This window comes from Panicum virgatum, chromosome 8N, assembly GCF_016808335.1.
Source record: "Panicum virgatum strain AP13 chromosome 8N, P.virgatum_v5, whole genome shotgun sequence".
NCBI classification, from domain to species: domain Eukaryota; kingdom Viridiplantae; phylum Streptophyta; class Magnoliopsida; order Poales; family Poaceae; genus Panicum; species Panicum virgatum.
The window spans coordinates 36,918,096-36,937,668 of NC_053152.1; the positions used below are offsets into that span (position 1 = coordinate 36,918,096).

A 19,573-nucleotide genomic window follows, 5' to 3' on the forward strand; every position below is an offset into this window, starting at 1 on the left:
GCAGTAGAACTGTAGGAGTAGTATTGTAAAGCCGAAGGATTATTCCTTTGTCAAATCGGCTTTTTCCTTGTAAAAACCTTTCCTTTTAATGAAGTGAATTTCCTTCAATTCTACGTGTTTGATTTGTTTTCCAAAAAGCCGATAGCAACGCATCAGGCTTCTATAAATATCTAAGTGCCGACGAAATTCAAACTAGAAGCAACCCGCACAAGAGTAGAGTATCACTTCCACCTTGAACTGAACTCGAAACAGACTCTCAAATCCGAGCGTAATTCGAAAACCCAGCTCTACAAATTCGAGAAAGAACCTCTCCAAGCATCCGGAATTCGAATCAGAACCCACAGCAACCAAACCCTAATTCAACAGATCTGAACCATGGCAGACTCTGTAGCTCAGACAACAAATTTTGCAATCGATGGTGCGGCAATCTGCGGCCTGAAGGTAACATCCAGCCCAATCCTTTTAACTTTCTTCAGCTTATTAAGTCTCTGAACAAATTAAACTCCGAAACATGACACCATATGTAAATTTCTGAATCTCTGAACTTCAGGTGTCAGACATCCTTCTGCCGCATCCTTCCAATCCAAAATCTTTCTGTCTTGGCCCACGAGCTTACGAAAATCCCACAGGTTTAATCTCTTGCGAAGCAAATAGGAATCCTTTCGTGAGTCAAAACACTGATTTGAACCTCTGGGCCGACTGCTTAAGAGCCTGGCCTAACCCTTCTGAGAGCTGGATTACATGGTACAACAGAGTAGCAAAAACTTATATGCCTTTGTGGCAGGAATTGAACATAGCCGATGCACTTAGCTTATCAATATCTCCCCTTGACAAAGATGAAAATCTTCTAAAAACCATCGGCTATTTTTGGTCTGATGCCCTGAACTGCTTCTTCTTTGGCCACAGTCCCATGACCCCTACTCTGCTAGATGTCACCATGATCACTGGCCTAGACATTGGATCTCCTAATCCAGCTGCCCACAAAATGGCAGAAGTCCCCTTTAAACTTTCATCCAAGGCAAATTGCACAAACTGGGGCACTTACATGAACCAGCACATGAAAACAAGAGGTCCAGTGACTGAAAAGGAACACACAACCTTTTTAAATCTTTGGTTAGAACATTTTATCTTATGTGGTCCTTCTTTAGCTCCAACTAAGAATTATCTTCCTTTGGCCTATCATCTGGCCCATGGCAACCGCACTGGCCTAGGCAAACTTTTTCTTGGAGAAACCTACAGATATCTCCATCTGATGACATCTAACTTGCTTAACCAAAAGAAACTGAGAACTGGAGGCCCTTGGTAGTTTATTCAGTTGTGGGCACAACTGTACTTTCAGCACCAGATTCCAAACTTCCAAGGCCTGACCAAGAATTCCTTTCCTGATGAGAGTGGCAAACCAATTAGATGTACTAGTTATGGCCAAGCTTTATTTAGCCTTCCTGGCAGCAAACTGAATCCAACAGACGCAGCAAACTGGTGAAGAGTTTTCTATTAAGGCTTAGAGAATCCCCTTTATTTCCCATTCACTGAATCTGAATCCTTTGAGAACCCAACTGCCTTTAGACTGGATAGTTTTGCCGATGACGACAGCACTCGGCATCTATATTCCCTGATGATTCGACCTGGTTTCCTCCCTGTTGGCATGAGCACTTCCAATAGAATTATCAAACCAGGCTATGAAACCTATCAGCCAGTCATAGCAGCTCGGCAATTTGGCTTAGGACAAGTCCCTCCCCACTTCCATATTAACCACTTGGTGGAGAGTAGAGCCGATCTGCCTGATGGTATCACCAGCTCAAGATGCTACAGCATGTTTGACAACCTTCACATTCCAATACCAGCCGATCTGTTCTTCACTTCCTCATGAATCGACTTCTGCACCTGGTGGGAAATGTGGAAAACTCATGTTTTCGGAAAAGCTCTAGGTCCTCAACTGCAGCAAATTGATCCTAGATATGTAATCCCCGAGGAAGAGGTACTGAATCCATGCACTTTATCCCTTCTGAGTCCTCTATCCTTTTCTCTTGGCTGATCCTCACTCACTTTGCTCTTACAGCGACAAGATGGTCCAGCACCTGTGACTAGTAACGGGGAACCATTCCACTTTCTTACAACTGCTCCTGATGTCCTCTTTTGCAAGGGATCACCATCAATGAAGAAAGTAATAATGGTTGTTCAGCCAGACTTACTCCAGTCGGCTTCCAAACGAAGACAAACTTCTGCAAGTGCTGCCCCCCGAATCCCAACTAAGAAAAGGAAGATGATCACGAGGCGAGTCATTAAGGAATCAGCACAAGCTTCCCCGAGTCCATCAGAGTCTAACACCAACCAGGTAACTTATTTTCCCGAAACCTCTTCTTTATTGCGTACATATGCACTATGGTTGACTGTAATTTTATTTCCAGGACGCAACTGAAGACATCCTTGATACTAGTAGCCTAGTACAACACGAAATCATCGTTCATGAAGCTGACACTAGAGCAACAGAAACTTCCAATACTCTGACGGACGTGCATGATGAACAGGCTGACATAGTCGAAGCCCCTGTTGTCACCTCCAATCCAACCGGATCGGCTACACCTAAACCGATCATCACTTCTCGTTCAGAACAGGTAACCTTTATGAGGACCAATTCTGAACCAGCCGATAGCTTCATAAATGCACCTTGCTCTAACTTCAGATATGTCCACAGGGCTTTGACATTTCAAGTTTGATTTCCTTTGACCCGGCATCAATGGGTATGTCTGTCCCTGGAGCAAAAACACCATCTTTGCAGCAATCGGCTAACTTGGCAAATCAGCTTTATCTCATCAAGGATCTACTATCTGCTCCGATCATTACTCTGGTTGATGATTCCAACAAGATAAAAGAAATTCTCGAGCAGATAGAATCCCAGCTTCCAGAATCACTTCGAGTCAAACTTTGGCCAGCCGGCCATCTTCTTTTCTTTCGGGCGGAGGTGAAGGCAGCACATCAGAGGATAGAACTGCGTCATTCTCAAATCCCTCTGAAAGCCGACATCACTCAGAAGTGCAAACTACTCAATCAAAAGAAGGCAATTCTGGATGCTAAAGCTGATATCTCCGAGAGCACAAGACGACTCAACCTCTTGGAAAAGGAACTGATAGAACTTGAAGAAAAGGTCCGCAATACCCAAAGACTAATCCAAGAGGAGAAAGCTTCGATCGCAAACTCCAAGCAGGAAGCCCAAGAAATGACTGAACAAATACAGGCAGAGTTTGCAGAGATAAGCACCTTGAGTCGACAGATAATATCAGGCGATGACAAGGACGACGAAGAAATAATTGCAAGAGATGATGTTGTACGTGCAGAAGCCATCCATGCCATAGAAAGATTCCTGAACTCGTAGAACTATTGAGAAAACATTTGATGTTGTCTGTTAAACCTGAAACTTGTACTCATTTAAAACACCTTAAGTCGATGGTTACACATCGGCTATCTTGCTTCTCATATGTATTTTTACTAGCCAACTCAACGTGTTGGCCTTTCATTCATTTTTTTTATTTTTTTTTTGCCGGCCAACTCAACGTGTTGTCCTATCTCTTTCTCTTTTCTTTTTTTTACTGGCCAATGTAACGTGTTAGCCTCTCATGATTTTTTTTACTGGCCAACTCAACGTGTTGGCCTCTCATGATTTTTTTTACTGGCCAACTCAACGTGTTGGCCTTTTACACTGCAGCCAGATGGATCTCATCGGCTCTTGTCACTGGATCTCATCGGCTCTTGTCACTCGTCTTCCCACATGCTCGGAAAATATTTTTTGAGGTGTTGGCCATTAACCGCCACGGGAAACTTGACACCATCCAATTCTTCAAGCATGTAGGCATTTCCAGGCAAAACTTGATCAACTTTGTACGGCCCGTGCCAAGTTGGAGACCACTTGCCATATTTTCTATCTTTGGTTCCCAATGGTAACACTGCCCCCCAAACTAAGTCTCCAACCTGGAAATTCTTTGGCTTGACCTTCTTGTTGTACGCACGAGCGACTTTAGCCTTGTTTTTCTTAATCTTCTCCAATGACCAAAATCTTAGCTCTGTCAGGTCCTCCACATTGTCATTCATCAAGGCTGCATATTGTTCAGTTGTCAGATCGTTCTGGAACTCGACACGCCTTGATCCAGCCGTGATTTCCCATGGTAACATAGCGTCTTGGCCGTAGACTAAATGGTACGGCGATGTCTTGGTGGACCCGTGACATAAAATACGATACGCCCACAAAGCTTTTGACAACACCTCATGCCAGCGCCTAGGATATTCATCAATCTTTCTCTTTATGAGCTTGATGAGGCTCTGATTAGATGCTTCAGCCTGTCCATTAGCTTGGGCATAGTATGGAGATGATCTGATCAGCTTAATTCCCATGCCATCGGCGAACTTCCTGAATTCCTCTGATATAAAGACCGATCCTCCATCGGTTGTAATAGTTTGAGGAATCCCAAATCTGTGAATGATGTGCTCTTTGACAAAGCTGATCACATCTTTTGACGCTACTGACCTCATGGGCACTGCCTCAACCCACTTTGTGAAATAATCTGTAGCAGCTAAGACCCACTGGTGACCTTTGCTAGATGGTGGATTAATCTGGCCAATCATATCCATGGCCCAACCCCTGAACGGCCGTGGCTTAATAATAGGATTCATTACTGAAGCCGGCACCATCTGAATCTTGCCGAATCTCTGACATGCCTGACACCCCTTGTAATATTTAAAACAATCCTCGAGCATAGTGGGCCAGTAATAACCCGATCGCTTAATCAGCCACTTCATCTTATGAGCCGATTAATGAGTACCACAGGTTCCCTCGTGAACCTCATGCAAGAGCCGATTTGACTCTGAAGGTCCCAGACATTTAAGCAGTAGTCCTTCCAAGGTCCTGTAGAACATGTCATCCCCTATCAGAACATACTTCATAGCCTTGAGTCTTATCCTCCTGGGTGACCCCGAGCCGAATCCTTCAAGTAATTGAAGATATCAGCTCTCCAGTCTCCGGGTTCTAGAAACTGAACCTCTACATCGACCATGTCGGTCGTTTCCTTGTACCCAGAAGCCATCTGTGCCAAATCATTGGCTTCATTGTTCAGAGTCCTGCATATCCAGTGGAAATTGATGTACCTGAATTGTGACATCAACTCACGGCACTGCATCCATATCGGAAAAAGAGCCTCGCTCTCACATCTATATTCCTCCGTGAGCTGAGAAATCACCAGCTTCGAATCTCCAAATATTTCCACCGCTTCTGCACCAGCTTCGAGGAGCAGTTCCATCCCTTTGCGAACGGCTTCATATTCCACCAAATTATTAGTGCATGGGGCAGTCATCCTGATGGAAAAGGAGTAAGTCGCCCCTCGAGGCGACACCAACAGAATTCCCACACCGCACCAATCATCACAAGCCGATCCGTCAAAAAACATAGCCCAAGCACGAATAAATAATGCAGCAATATCAGTGCTGATCCTGTCTGCAACAAGATCCGCTAGTGCCTGTCCTTTGACTACTTTTGTAGGCTGATAACAAATATCGAACTCTGACAATGCAAACATCCATTTTCCAAGCCGGCCTTTCAGGACAGGAGCCGACAGCATATGCTTTATGACATCCGATTTGCATATGACAATTGTTTCCACCGAGAGCAAAATATGACAAAGCTTTGTACATGTAAAGAATAAGCAAAGGCAAAGCTTCATCGTCTTCACAGCTTCTTGACTTTTCAGGCCGATCTTGATTCCCCGTTCATGCCCCAGGAAACCCAAAAATTGACTGGCTGATACGCCAAAAGCTCACTTCTTTAGCTCATTTTGAGCCCAAATTTCCGAGTTCTCTCCAAGACTTGACGCAGATCTTCTAGATGCCCCCCAGCTGATTTGGACTTGACTACAACATCATCAATATAAATATCTACTAGTTTACCGATGAGATCATGAAAAATGTAATTCATGGCATGCTGGTATGTTGCACCGGCATTTTTCAATCCAAAGGTCATAACCAAGTACTCGAACAAGCCGACCGCGCCTGGGACTCTGAACGCGGTCTTGTTCACGTCTTCTGGGGCCATAAAGATCTGGTTGTAACCGGCATTACCGTCCATAAAACTCATCATTTTATGGCCCGCAGCTGCATTGATCAATGTCTCTGCAACAGGCATCGGGTATTCGTCCTTTGGTGTCGCTCTATTGAGATCTCTAAAATCGACGCAGACACGCCATCGGCCATCCTTCTTTTGTACCGGTACCACGCTAGAGATCCATTCTGCATACCGGCACAGCCTGATGAACCCAGCATCCAACATTTTCTCCACCTCTATCTTGACTTCTTCTAGGACTTCGGCCTTCATCTGACGTGCTCGTTGCTGAAACGGCCGAAACCCTTTCTTGAGCGGGAGCCGATGCTCGACGATGATTCTGTCTAGACCAGGCATCTTAGTGTAGTCCCATGCGAAACAATCCCGGTACTCTTTCAGCAGTGCAATCATCTCCTCACGCGAGACCGGATCCAACTTTTTCCTGATAAATGTCGGTCGTGGCTTATCCCCAGGACCGATGTCAACCTCTTCCAAATCATCAGCTGACGTGAACCCGTATCCCAGCTTGCCGTCGTCTGAAAAACCAGCTGCGAACGCAGGCGAGTCTTCGTTATCCACAAGATTAGCGGCAAACACAGGGAGATGACAAGAAAAATTATTTGGCCAACCGCATGGGTTGGCCGTTTCTATACTTCCATTATCATTCGAAACCAAATAGTCAATGAGTAGCCAACTGCCGGAGCAGGCCATCGTATGTACATGATGTAACAATTCCAACCCCAAATAGGATTTTTCTATTTTTTGGGGCCGGTCGCTGGGACCGGCCTCTCTAACTCTATTACACCCCGTAGTATGCCAGGACGTATTTACTCTGTGAGGCCGGTGGATAAGACCAGCCTCAGTCCATTTTTTGTCGCCTCGATCCGATCACAGTCTTCTAGTGAAATTCCTGAGATCGGCTCTTGTCCTTCTGCGTCCCAGACATTCATATCTGCGAGCGAGACCTCACTGGAATCGTCTGCAGGGACCACTTCTACTTCATCGCCATCCCATTGGACCAGATACTGATGCATTGTGGAAGGGATACAATAGTTGGTGTGAATCCAATCTCTCCCAAGCAACACCGTGTATGTACTCTTGCTGTTGACGATGAAGAATGAAGTCGGGATCGTCTTGCAGCCCACTGTCAACTCCACATTAAGAACCCCCATTGCCTCTGATGGCTGCCCGTTGAAGTCATTGAGCGTCACGTTGGTCTTGATGAGGTCGGCAGAAGAACGCCCCAACTGGCGCAGCACTGAATATGGCATCAGGTTGACTGCAGCACCGGTGTCAACCAACATCCTATTAACGGGTTTACCGTTGATGAAGCCCTTGAGATACAACCCCTTCAAATGTTTGTAGCTTTTTTCCTTTGGCTTCTCGAAGATGATCGGCTGGGGGCCCAGATCCAACTGTGCAATAGGCAAATCCTCCGGTTGGGGTGCCCGAAACTCTGATGGGTGCACGAACACCATGTTCACATCAGCCGATGGCTTCTCATCGGCTTTTGCCTGCTTGGGGCGCCACTCTTTTCTTGGAGGGAGCCTTTCCACCCATCGTGGGTGCCTGACCTATTCCGCGAGATCCGGACGTGCCTTCCTCAGCACGTCAAGGTATCTTGCTTCTGCCTCTTCTAGATTGCGCAAGCGCTGCACTCTGCGCTTCTGCGAGCGATTAAGCCCGTCAGGACACCACCATGGGCGATGGTACCTGTCTTCTTCTTCTGGCTCGAAATAACCCTTGGTCGGCCACTCAACATGTTCGTTGTGACGCACTTTGGGCCCCAAGCGCCGGAACACCGATGTCTCGCCTGACTGGTGTGTCCGAGGCCTGCACTCCAGACAATCATCTATAGTGGGCAATCGGCTCATGCCGGAATTCCAGCAGTACCTGAAGAACGGGCAATGCCAGTGGTCGCATATAGCCTGGTGCCTTCCCAGCGTCCTCCCTGTGCGGTACTCGTACTCCTCTTCTTCCGATTGATATCGGCGATGCAGCTTATGCTGAAACTCATATTTTTACAGAAGCCGATCAGAAGCTGGAAGCTGATTACGGATGTGACGCACTTGCTCTTCAGTAATATGCTGTCGCCCTGGCTTATTTTGATCCTGGGGCCGCTTGCCAGAAATGGCCTCTCTCCTTTGCTCGTCACGACAGCGTACAAGCCCCGCCATGTTGATCTGGAATGAAAAATTCTGGCTCGTAGGAGTGAAGTCTGACAACTCTACCACGTTGCTTGTGGGAAGGGCTTCGTGTCGACCTTCATCGTATGTTGAGCCAGGATTAATCGGCCTTGCTCGATAGCCGATTGAATCTGACGACGCAGCTCCTTGCATTCACCCGTGGCATGAGTGAACGAATGATGCCATTTACAGTATAGCCTCCCCTGCAGCTCTTATGCGGTTGGCAGCTTGTGATTCTCTGGGAGCATCAGCTGTTTTTCTTTGAGCAGCAGATCAAATATCTGCTCTGCTTTGGCTACGTCGAAGTCGAAGCCCTTCACAAGTCCCTGCTGTTTGATCCATTTGCATGCGATGGGGTTTGCCCCCCAAGTCCACTCTGCCACGGCCACTTCTTGTTCCTCGCCGGAGTCATCAGATTCATCCGCTTGGGCCATGTTCACATGGCGCTTGAACTTGTCCTGGTACAGCTCAGGATGGTAAAGCTCATACGCGGTAAGCTTCTGCACTAGGTGCGCCAGAGATGTGAACTCCAACTGGAAAGCCATATCCTTGATTGGCATAGCGAGTCCCAGAACTGCTAGATCGACTGCCTCCTTCCCCATAATGTGTGATGAGTAGCATCGATTCTTAACCTCTCTGAAACGCTGTATGTATTCCGACACAGTCTCTCTCCGCTTTTGCCTGACTTGGGCGAGGTCGTCAATCACAGCTTCAGCAGCCTCTGAGTGATACTGGGTATAGAATTGATCTTCCAGCTGCCTCCAAGTTCGAATCGAGTCTGGAGCCAATGATGCGTACCATAAAAAAGCTGGGCCTGTAAGAGATTGGCCGAAGAAACGGACCCTCAACGGATCCGATACTGAGATCATCCCAAGCTGCGTTAAGTATCGGCTCACATGCTCAATGGAGCTGGCTCCTTCTAACCCGTTGAACTTGGTGAACTCAGGGAGCCGATACTTTGATGGCAATGGGATCAAGTCGTAGTCACTTGGATACGGCTTGGAATAGTCGATCACTTTTCTCTTGGGCAGGATGCCAAACTGGTCTCTCAGTATTGCACTGACCTGCTCCACACTAAGAACTCCTGGGGCCGATGGCTCAGCACTCGGCCCGGTAGCGTACTTTGCCAGCCACGCTTGTTTCTCCGCGTCTGCTTCAGAAGCTCCTAGGTTTACCAACTGCACCGAGCGTGTTGGATTGATGTTGTCAGGGATGTATGCGCACGTGTAGCCGTACGGGATCTCCTTGGGTGGCTCGGTTAGGAACTGACCTTCTCCAGGATCACCGTCGATCTTGTGAACGACATAGATCGGCGAATTCTGTTGTCCTGCTGCCGCGAGCGAGTAGGACACTGGTGGCTTAGATTGCAGTGCAGCTTCCCCCTTGTGGCTCAACAAGACTGGTCCCGACGGGGAGTACTGGTTCTTGATCACCTCCTGGACAACGCGATGTGCCACGCGCTCAAGTTCGTTCACCAGGCTTTCTGAGTGCCGATGAAGTGTATGAGCCACCATATAGTTCATCTCCTGCCGTAGGGCTCTGGTGCGCTCCTCTGATGGCACGGACAGATCAACATTGTCGAGAGCGCCTTCTGGTGAGAACCCCTTCCACCTGATGACATGGTTGCGGGTTCTCTCGAAGGAGCCGATGAGATCGGCTTCAAACTGAGCTTTGACCTCATCATATTTTAGCTTGTGTTCTGGAGTCAGCTTTTCATACGTGACAGGTTTGGTGACCGGCGGAACCGGTACTTGGTCATGTGCTCCTGTCATCTCTGCGGCGGGCGTTATTGTTGATGAAGGTCCCACCGGGCGTGCCAGAATGTGTTGTCGGTCGAAACCCACCGGCGAGCAGCGACAGGCAACACGAAGAGCCGGGAGGTCGCGGGGGCGCTGGCTGGCACTGCTCCCTCGTCGACGGCCCGCAATTCCGTCATGCGCCCGGAGATTCCGGAGAATGTCGGGCGTGCCACCTGACCTATACCCGATCAGGAAGGTGCGAACGTGCTTGCAGCAATTTGCCTGCATACACAAACACGTGGAAACGTAAGTCCGAGCCGTGGTCGGCTCCCTTGGACGACTCTTGCATCGGCTTTAAAGAGCCGATCGAGTCCCAGTGTCAGATTGGATCTGCGTCTATCCGGATATTGATAAATAAGGCAAATAAGTGTAAAGCTGCTTCAATTAAATCTAATTAATCTAATCCACGACGGTAAAAGCTTCACTGCTAGATCGGAACATCCTACGCGTTATTGGGCCTAATGAACGTAATAAATAACTAAACCATAACAAAAAACAGAGGCCTAAGAACTAGCAAGAGCTGATTCCCGGATCAATTCCATATTAAGACTAAGGCAAAGCATCTAACACGACACCGGATCATCCAATCCGTTTGCAAGGCCTAACCTAGCAGATATTACGCCAACTCTTAAGAATAAGAGCAAACTATAATAGATTAGATCTATTAGATGGAAAAGAAGCAGGGTGTTGTCTCTGTACAACTAATTTTACGCAACAAGAATTAGCATAAGATTGAAACGTGAATGCACAGAAACAACATGATATTCGTGGATGATAAGCAACAAAGCACGATAGATCTACTAAAAGCCATGCCACGAATATCAGGATAACTAGCATTACTCGCCATAAAAAATGCTTCAGTACGAGTAATACCAAGGTAAAAGCAAGAACAACGTTGCCCTGATCGCAAGGGCAGCATGGTGCTTACTTGGATGAAACCCTAGAATTAGGGGTGGCGATGCGCCGAGAGTTGTTGTTTGCGAGACGTGATGACGTTCTTCTTCCATGAATAACATAGGGTACATATTTATAGTCCGGAGAATTGGGAAACAATCTAATTCTATCTTGTCCCGATCGGACTCTATCTCTAATCTTGAACTAAATCTAAAGATACACGGCCCATGTGGCCTAAATGCTCACACAGAAGCCGATTTACAAGCCTTCTTAAATCTTCTGCTCTAAGCCCAACTTTCTTTCGGCTCATAAATTAACCCGATAACACCAAGAAACCCGACTTCCGTCGTCGCTTGCACCCTCAATCCAGGAGTGGTTGCCAGAGCTACCGCCCGGCATGAGCTCCGGTCCCTGCTGCCCTTCACTGCCGTCCACCGCACGGTCCATCGGCCACAACACCTCCACGGCAGCTCTCCGTCGACACTTGACGCCCGTGTACCTGCAATCCAAAGACCAAGCGCACGATCACACCGCACGGTTGACAATTCACTTATCACAAGCAGGATAGAGTACTCAACATTCCTCATAACAAGGATGGAGATTCGAACAAGGGTAGGTTTGAATTATAAGCGTCTTTACTCCCATGCCAGAGTGATTCTGCATAATTTGGTTAACTCTACAGATGAAATCCCTTTTTATTTCATCATCATCAGAAGCATTTTCGTTAATCCCTAGCGAACCAATAGAAATAATGAGATTTGGAAAGCATCTCCATGAACGCAGAAAACCATGAGACACACAGGCAGCCCGAGCAGCATCTCGCAACGACATGAAAGCATGTATTTGATGAAGAATGTCCTGTGCAAATAAGCATGAGATTTCATTAAAAAAAAGCATGAGAAAAATAAACATCACAAAATGGTTGTAGTAATAATTCCTTTATCAAGTGACCAGCATGGACCAATCCCTATCCAATTAGACAAAAATATTTGTTAAAAATTACACTAGTATTTAACTGTGCATATCCTCGGGGTATCATCATTTTCAGCAGGTGCGACATTAGCAATTTTTACCACCAACAATCATCATTTGATGATAAGGCAAGGTAATTACAATTTAAAAACATCAACCACGGAGCTTTGCACACTCTGGACCTAATATTGTTTGTGAATGTCTGATGCACTACCAAGTTCCTCTAATAAAAAAAAGCGAGTACCCAGTTAGCCGCCGCAACAGTGAGGGAAGTTAGTTTTATCACTTGCTATATAGTCCCCTGAGAAAAAACAATTCAGTCTCTATCCATGGCTAGCAGTGGAGATAAATAACTATCACTGGCAGTGCATGCCTAACCACTACCAGTATGTATCATAGCTCTGGAAACTGGACCTGTGATCCCATTGTTTCAGTACAATGTGAAATATCACCTTGCTGACAAGGTGATGCCATTATTTGAGCTGACAAACAAGTTGGACTATCACCTGCAAAATGGGTATGCCATGAGACAGAAGAGACAATGGCAGGGGAAAACAGAAGCATGAACACAGTTGCACATGGCACTAAGTTTAGATGCTTAAACTTTTGCTAGAGTACAGCCAAGCAGATAGAAGCTAGGTTCTCAAAGTTTTGTTACTATAATCCTGCTCAGGACAAAACCTTATACATATATTTGTTATACACGAACTCTCAATCCACCTACACAAAAAATAAACCATGCACATGCGCAAAATCAACTAAGGATAACATGGTTATGCACAAAGTCACCTAAAATTTATATCTTTAGAGTAAAATGCACTGGGGGTCCTTAAACTAGTTGATCTGTTCTGTTTAGGTCCGTAAACTTCAAAAGTGCATTTTTAGGTCCACGATCTATTCAAGTATGTCACTTGAGGTCCAAAACGCCTCTAACCAGCGTTGACTGCCTACGTGGACCGCCACGTCCGATCCAACGTGGTCGCGCGCGCGTGCCTCGCTCGCTCCTGCGCGCGCAGCCATGCTGCGCCGGCGTCCTGCCAAGTGCGAACCACCCCCGGTGGCCCCCGCTCCACTCCCTCCTTTATATGCCAACCACCTCGGCCCCCGCTCCCGCTCCTCCACCTCCGACGTCCTGCCGAGTGCGCTCCACCTCTGCCGGCTGTCAGCGCGTGGAGTGGCTTGGCCGGTGCTGGACCAGCGGCGGCGAGCGGTGAGGCGGCAAGGGAGGCGAGCGGGGGCAGGGATGGCGCGCGCGTGGGCTGTGCGGGGGTGCGGCGAACCTCACTGGTCGGGCGCAGGGCGGGTAACGGCGGCGAGGAGGCGGCCCGGCGGAGGATGGTGGTGGCGGGTGGAGCTTCGACGCCAAGAGCTCTGCACGACGAGGCAAATGGCCGGGTGAGGGCTCAAACGGGTAGAGGGGAGGGAGGAGGAGTTGTGGGTGCGAGGAATCGATGAATGGCTCACCGAAGAGGATGAATCGACGGCGGCTGGTGTCGGGGAAGGAGCTCATGGCGGCGGCAATGGAGGAATGGAAGGAGCACGGATCCGGCCGTCGCTGCCATGGCCACCGCGCAAGCTCACCGCCATGGCCCTGCGCACAGCAGCTCGCCGCCGCCGCTCGGCGCGATGCCACGGCCGTGCACGAGGGAGAGGGATAAGGGGGAGGAAGTTGCCGCCCAACGAGGACTCCGCGCCGCCCGAGCCTAGAGTCGCGGCCACCACCTGGGGTCCGCGCGGTGAAGCCAGAGCTCTGGGAGCCGCTCGGGTCCGCGCCGAGCCGCGCGCTGCCCACGTCGGGGCTGGGGCTCGCCCACCGCCCCGACGATACGAGCGGCAGAGGGAGCAAGGGATGGTGGCACGGCCCCGCAGCGCGCGTGGTCGGAGGAGGGCGCGCCGGAGAAGGGAGGAGGACGGAGGCCGGCGCAGCTCGCCGTCGCCGTCGCCGCCGCGGAGCTTGAGGGGCACGGAGCCGAGGAGAGCTCGGCTGGGGCTCGTGCTCCTCCGATACGCCGCCGTCGGGGAGGGAGAAGGCGTGGGGAGGGAGGGGCTGGCGCCGTCAGGGGTGGGGCCTACTCCTCCGCCTCCGCAAGGCCCACCGTCGGGGCCCCCCTGCTCCTCCGCAACCACATGTGCTCTCCCGGCGCCGCTCCGCCGGTGGCCACCTGTGCTGGGGCGTGGGAGATGTCGGCCGGCTTGGGCGAGCTCAGCCATGGCGCGGGCCGCCCGGAGCTTGAGCCCTTGCCATCGCACAGAGGAGAAGGAGCAGTGGGGCTCGAGCCCTCCACCATCGTCGTGCGCTCCGCCGGCCGCCCCTGCTCCGCCGCTTCCGCGCCGCGCCGCACTGTGTGGCTCCTCCGCCTCCGCGCCGGCTGCCCTCACCCTGGCCGCCCACAGCACCGCGCCGGCCGCTCGTAGCGCCGCCCACCCGCCGCCGCCGCGCCGGCCGCCCACCCCGCTGCGCGCGGATCCAGCCGGCGAGTCGGAGCATGAAGAGGAGAAGGGGGCGAGGCAGTGGAGCACGCGTGGCGGCCAACGGCCACGTTTGATCGGACGTGGCGGTCCACGTAGGCAGTCAACGCTTTTCAGAGGCGTTTTGGATAGATCATGGACCTAAAAATACACTTTTAAAGTTCATGGACCTAAACAGAATAGGTCAACTAGTTTAAGGACCCCAGTGCATTTTACTCATATCTTTATATGCGCAAAATCACTAGCAGTAGAGGGATCTTGGTAAGGAACCTAGCCAGGCCACATGAGTTCACATAATTCAACCAATGCTGAGGCTGCTAAATCTATCCCAATCTAGAAGTAGAAAAATTGAAAATAACAATTGATATCTTATACAGCATCATTCATCAAGTATTCATGTAGATAGCTAGGTAACACGTGCTTACCAGTTATCTGGACTGGCTGCTCCTGTACTGACAGCGCCCTCGTCTGCTCGAGTAACCCTATGGCTGCCGGCCCCCAACAATCGAGCAACACCTCTGCAACTGATGGCCACTCGCCCTCTATGCCGCTGGTGCAGCAATCACGGCTCGGATTCGGGCCAAGAGGATCGGAACGCAACGGGATCAGGGAGAGCGGTCTTAATTTCTTCTTCATCCTCCTTTTATGAGGAGCTAGGTGAATCTTTGTAGTGCTCGATTACCAAGTCCAGATCCGCCCCGCCACCGAATCGACCCCTCAACATCGAGATGTCGCGGAGGAGGCCTCGTCCAGCCGTCTTTGTCAGATATGACGACGGCAGAGCACCGGCGGCGGTTGGGAGTGCAGGGAAGCGTCGAAGCGCGTGCGGGCAAAGGATCTGGGTTCCAGTCCCGGTTGGGAGTGCGGGGTTCCGGCGGAGGCAAGCGGACTTCGGCTGCTGCGGGAGGGAGATGAAAGGCGACGGCCGCGGTCCGCGGAGCTGCGAAGAGGATTCATTTACGGATTAGGGATGTTGAAGAAAAACAGATTTGCTCCTTGTCAGTCGATTGATATATTGCTTATCCATCAATCGACGCTCTTGAGCGTGTGTTTAACGATCAACGGGAGGACGCCTCATATCTTAATAGGTCATCTGGTTCCGCGCGATAACTATTTTTCATGCCCGTTTACTGTGTCACAAGTCACCCGGGCCCCGGCCACTCCCTGTCCAGTCCCGTTCTTCTCTTCTCATTTATCCTCGCCATTTCCCTCAGCGAGCGTGGCTCCCAGGTCCTTCCGCTGCTGCCGCCCGCCGCCGTGCCGATTTCCTCTGCTCCGAGCGTTCCTCCCTGCCTCCGTCCCCCATCCAGGTACTCGACAGCTCAGGCTCTTTTGATCCACTCTCCTTTTTCACCTCCCTTGACAGCGACTGCACAATCGCTTGGAGGCAATTCATTTGTCTTCTAGGGTTTGGTTATGTTAGGGTGTCCATGATGGCGACGGTGAGGAGGTGGCGTTAGTTAGGCCCTCTGACATTTTCCCGTCGCAGCAATGTCTGCTCCAACGCCCTGCGGCATCTGTGGGGATAGAGGTCAGATCCCTGACCTATTTGTGCCACATTTGCTCGAGTCTAGTTCATTTGTGGGTCAGTTAGATTCAATTTTATAGTGTGCTTAGGTTTCATTTCTTGCTTGGGAAAAAATGCTATGTTGTTGTTGTTGCTGCTGCTGCTTAGGTTTCATTTGGGGATTTTCATCTACTAGTGTACCATTTTGTGCCTGGGGTGAGCTATCTAGCTGTTCTCAGGTTGAAGAAAGTATGTAGAATGATTTATGTCTTGAATCAAACTTACTATTTATTTTGTATCAATTTTTACACCGCTAGCACTTTTACAATTTTATCACATTTATGTGTTTTGTTGCAGGCAACTGTAACATTTATCAGCAAATTATTGAAAATTTTTGCAGCAAATCTGGTCTGGAAGCACAACAATGAATCTCAACTTATGTGCTATCATCATTGATGCCGCCTATGTGTTGTGATTTGCCAAAAGTATTGGCTATCTGATCGATGCGCTAACATGTGTGTGGTGTTGTTGCAGGCGACAAGCTCCCGTTGAACTCGCTCCCTTACAGGGAGATCAAGAATGGCGTGCTCTGGGGGTTTAGGGGCAAGGTATGTTTGCTCCATTGATTTGTCCTGCAGTTTTGGTTAGAACAACCATGTGTTGAGTTATGTGCTTTGTTAATCTGGAAAACTCTGAAAGTCTGAATTATTTGATCCTGCAGTGGTTCACTTTGTGTGGAAAGCAAATTGGCCATGTATAGTGGGTGTGTTATGTGTGCTGTGCTCCTTTTTTGACTCCCATGGGGAGAGCTAATCCACCAAACAGACTGAATGTTTTATGCTTTCGCTAATTGGGTAAATTTGGGTAATTTTTTTAGCTTGCAAAAAATTAGTTATTTACTACATAGGTTCTCACATACCAGTGCTCCACAAGACTACATACACAAAGTAGGTTCCTAAGGTGACCCTGAAAATAAATGGCATACACAAACAACATAGTTCCACCAAACAACATTATATTGTTAGTCTGAAGGTCGTGATTTTGATTTCGATATTTGCATTGTTTCCCTTTGTTTATTTATCTTGAAGTTAAAAATATGCATTTGTGTTGAATAATTCGACCTAAGGTATATTCTAGGTCGTGATTTAGCTTCTAATTTGTTTGGAGTTGCTTCCTTGTGTCTGGTGCTGCTGTTTTGGCTTTTTGAAGTTGGAGGCGAACGAGCACTGAGAATCCGTGGTCATCTCTCTGTTCACCTCTTTTTTTGCACTCATTGCTCTTGTACAACTATTGTGGTGTGTTTCTCAGAACCATTCATATGTTCTCTGATGGTGGGTCTTTTGAGTTGGGAGACCAATGATCACCAAAGCTGGCCACTAATGTGGCGATCTCTATGTTGTCTTCTCCAACATGGTGTTCTTGATCTTTAATCACCATCTTTTTTTGTTGATGCCTCTTTTTTGCCCTTTGTGTTCCTGATGTCTTGTCGCCTGTTTTCCTACCACTTTATTTCTTTTTTCAGTATGTACTAACTTGGATATTTGAGATAAGCTAAATTGATCTGTAACGAGCTGTCAATGTGCATGTATTATTTGCTATTATCTTACCATTTGCTAATTGTCCTTGTCCTGTCCAGATCTGACAGCACATGCCTACTTCAGGCACCTCAAATTATCATTGCTCTAAACTTTTTTACATGTCGTGCCGCTGGACATGTGCACATGTTCTGTTCAATATGGTAGGGTGTATCAACCTGAAAAAATGCATACTTTTTTTCTAAAAATTTCAGGATATGTTCCGCAATGTGTAGCTGATTAGCTAGTAATATTACCACACCCTTGTAAATATACTATTCACCCCCTCAAATTACATCCTATTACATGTGTCCCTTTTCCTCTTATTTCTGCAGAGCAGGTGCTTTTCTTTTTCTATGCCCTCGATTTGTCTGCAAAAATAATATATGATACGTGCTGCTCTTTTCATGGTGTCTTGGGGCTCCACGTCCAGGCTATATAAATTCTGAATGTTGTAGCCTGCGAGCATTGTGGCACCCTCCAGCTGCTTAATGTGTTTTTTTTTGTTTTTTCTTGTCAATATGAGTGGAAAATCTTTTATGTTGTATATATTTCTTTGATAGTTTCAATATGAGTGGCACCCTCCAGCTGCTTAAACTTTGATTCTGATGGAAGTTATACATAATTATGAGAACTTTTTTCAATGTTACATCGTTATATAACTTTTTCCAACCCTTTTTCTGTATTTCATTAATAGTTTCAATTAAAAGTTTTCTTTTTTGAGAGTTTAATATTGTCCCTCATTGTATCTTTTTTAATTTGTTGAGACGAGATCATAGCACCATGCTTTTTATTTTATGAAACAGTAAATATTAATGTTGTATGGAAAATTACTATGTATTTTTGAGATGAGATCATAGAGCCATGTTATTTGCTTAATAAAATATGAGCATAGTATGGATGAGAATCTTATATGGGCAGTAAGGCCATTAGCTGGTTTGTAAAATTTTGGCACCATCAATAGTTGTATGCGCCGTTCTAGGGGTTTTGTGGCTTATTTTGGAATCTTTTTTTCTTATTAATCATGTGGTGGGAAGTGCTGGTTCAGAATGCTAAAGAATGGTGTCTTAGATGGGATGCTGAAGAATGGTCATGAGCCCACTCGTGAAAATGTAAGAAAATATTACATGTGACTTTCTAATTGTCACATGTAACCTTTTTGTTTTCGTATTGTAACTTAGTTTCAGGGAAAAATCTTGCCTATAACTTTATCTTTAGTAATTTTTTTTTTTGGGAATGGGCATGAGCCCACTCTTGGAAATGTAAGAAAATCTTACATGTACTTTGTAACTTTCTAACGGTTAGATGTAACTTTTTTTTGGACTGTAACTTTAGTTTCAGGGAAAATCTTGCATATAACTTTTTTTAGTAGTTAGGATTTTTGTTTATGTGGTTGGAAAGAAACAAAACACAGAAGGATGTTACTGGGCTGAAGTGCCGGTTGCTAGGCAGTTGAACATTAACAACCGTCTTAACTGGTCCCAGACCCAAACGGGTCTGCAACCCTCTTAACGGTTTGCGTAAAAATATCATTGCAGGCCGGATAACACCAACCTATAGTTAATTGGGGCAACATGTGGAGCCGTTGGATGGGTAATCAATGGCTTGCATAGTAGGTGATTGATAGATTACGAAATCTCAATCGACTGACGCCGAGACAGATCCGAAGAAAAAACCATAGCTAATAAATAATTTATTTAGCTACCCTTATATATTACGCAACCAGATTATAAAGCACAAAGGTAAATATATACATACTGACAACCCATAATAAAAGATAAATAAATATTATTCTCTCCTCCCTACTGCTCTTTCTCAATGCATTTACTTTTACTCAGTCACTAGTGGGGATGCATGTGTGGCACGTGTTTCAAGTGAAATTATTTAAAAATAATTAGATTGCATCAAAAATCTCATTTATTGCTCGATGGAATAACCAAAGGGGGTTTTCATGAGTGGAGCTCTTATATCATTATACGATTAAAAAAGACAGTGGAGCTCTTATAATCCACCACTAGAAGAAGCTTACAATTAAAAAAGACAGTGGAGCTCTTATATCATCACACGTTAGCATGACAATATAGGAAACT

At 47.4% G+C, this 19,573-nt stretch overlaps 2 protein-coding genes across 5 annotated transcripts in view; one reads left to right on the top strand and one right to left on the bottom strand.

Annotated features, from left to right (window-relative positions):
* The window catches only part of LOC120685004, a 34,734-nt gene extending 19,412 nt beyond the window's left edge, over positions 1-15,322 (bottom strand). The window contains exons 1-3 of the mRNA XM_039966856.1: positions 14,828-15,322; positions 12,333-12,439; positions 11,552-11,819 (exon numbers count right to left, since the gene is read on the bottom strand). Of these exons, the coding sequence (XP_039822790.1) occupies positions 11,552-11,819; positions 12,333-12,439; positions 14,828-15,038 (586 nt within the window). The 5' untranslated portion in view covers positions 15,039-15,322. The remainder of the gene's footprint in view (positions 1-11,551; positions 11,820-12,332; positions 12,440-14,827) is intronic.
* A 35-nt stretch (positions 15,323-15,357) lies between these two features.
* On the top strand, positions 15,358-18,830 carry LOC120686220. 4 transcript variants are annotated; one of them, XM_039968402.1, is made up of 3 exons: positions 15,358-15,712; positions 16,444-16,517; positions 18,521-18,830. In XM_039968402.1, exons 1-3 carry the CDS (start codon positions 15,373-15,375, stop codon positions 18,614-18,616), a joined length of 510 nt encoding a protein of 169 aa, XP_039824336.1. In that variant the 5' UTR covers positions 15,358-15,372; the 3' UTR covers positions 18,617-18,830. The 4 variants fall into 4 exon arrangements, 3 of the variants coding, with proteins under 3 accessions (XP_039824336.1, XP_039824337.1, XP_039824338.1); XM_039968403.1 differs by having other exon boundaries at positions 18,532-18,830; XM_039968404.1 differs by lacking the exon at positions 18,521-18,830 and adding an exon at positions 17,546-18,132.
* Positions 18,831-19,573: the final 743 nt, after the last annotated feature.

What these genes read in the sequence shown, in the direction of transcription:
- LOC120686220 (XM_039968402.1), top strand. Translation starts at nt 15,373, where the DNA reads ATGTTGAAGAAAAACAGATTTGCTCCTTGTCAGTCGATTGATATATTG. An exon ending in TGCCTCCGTCCCCCATCCAG is followed by an intron (nt 15,713 to 16,443) that starts GTACTCGACAGC and finishes GTGTTGTTGCAG; the next exon opens with GCGACAAGCTCCCGTTGAAC. An exon ending in TCTGGGGGTTTAGGGGCAAG is followed by an intron (nt 16,518 to 18,520) that starts GTATGTTTGCTC and finishes TGTGGTGGGAAG; the next exon opens with TGCTGGTTCAGAATGCTAAA.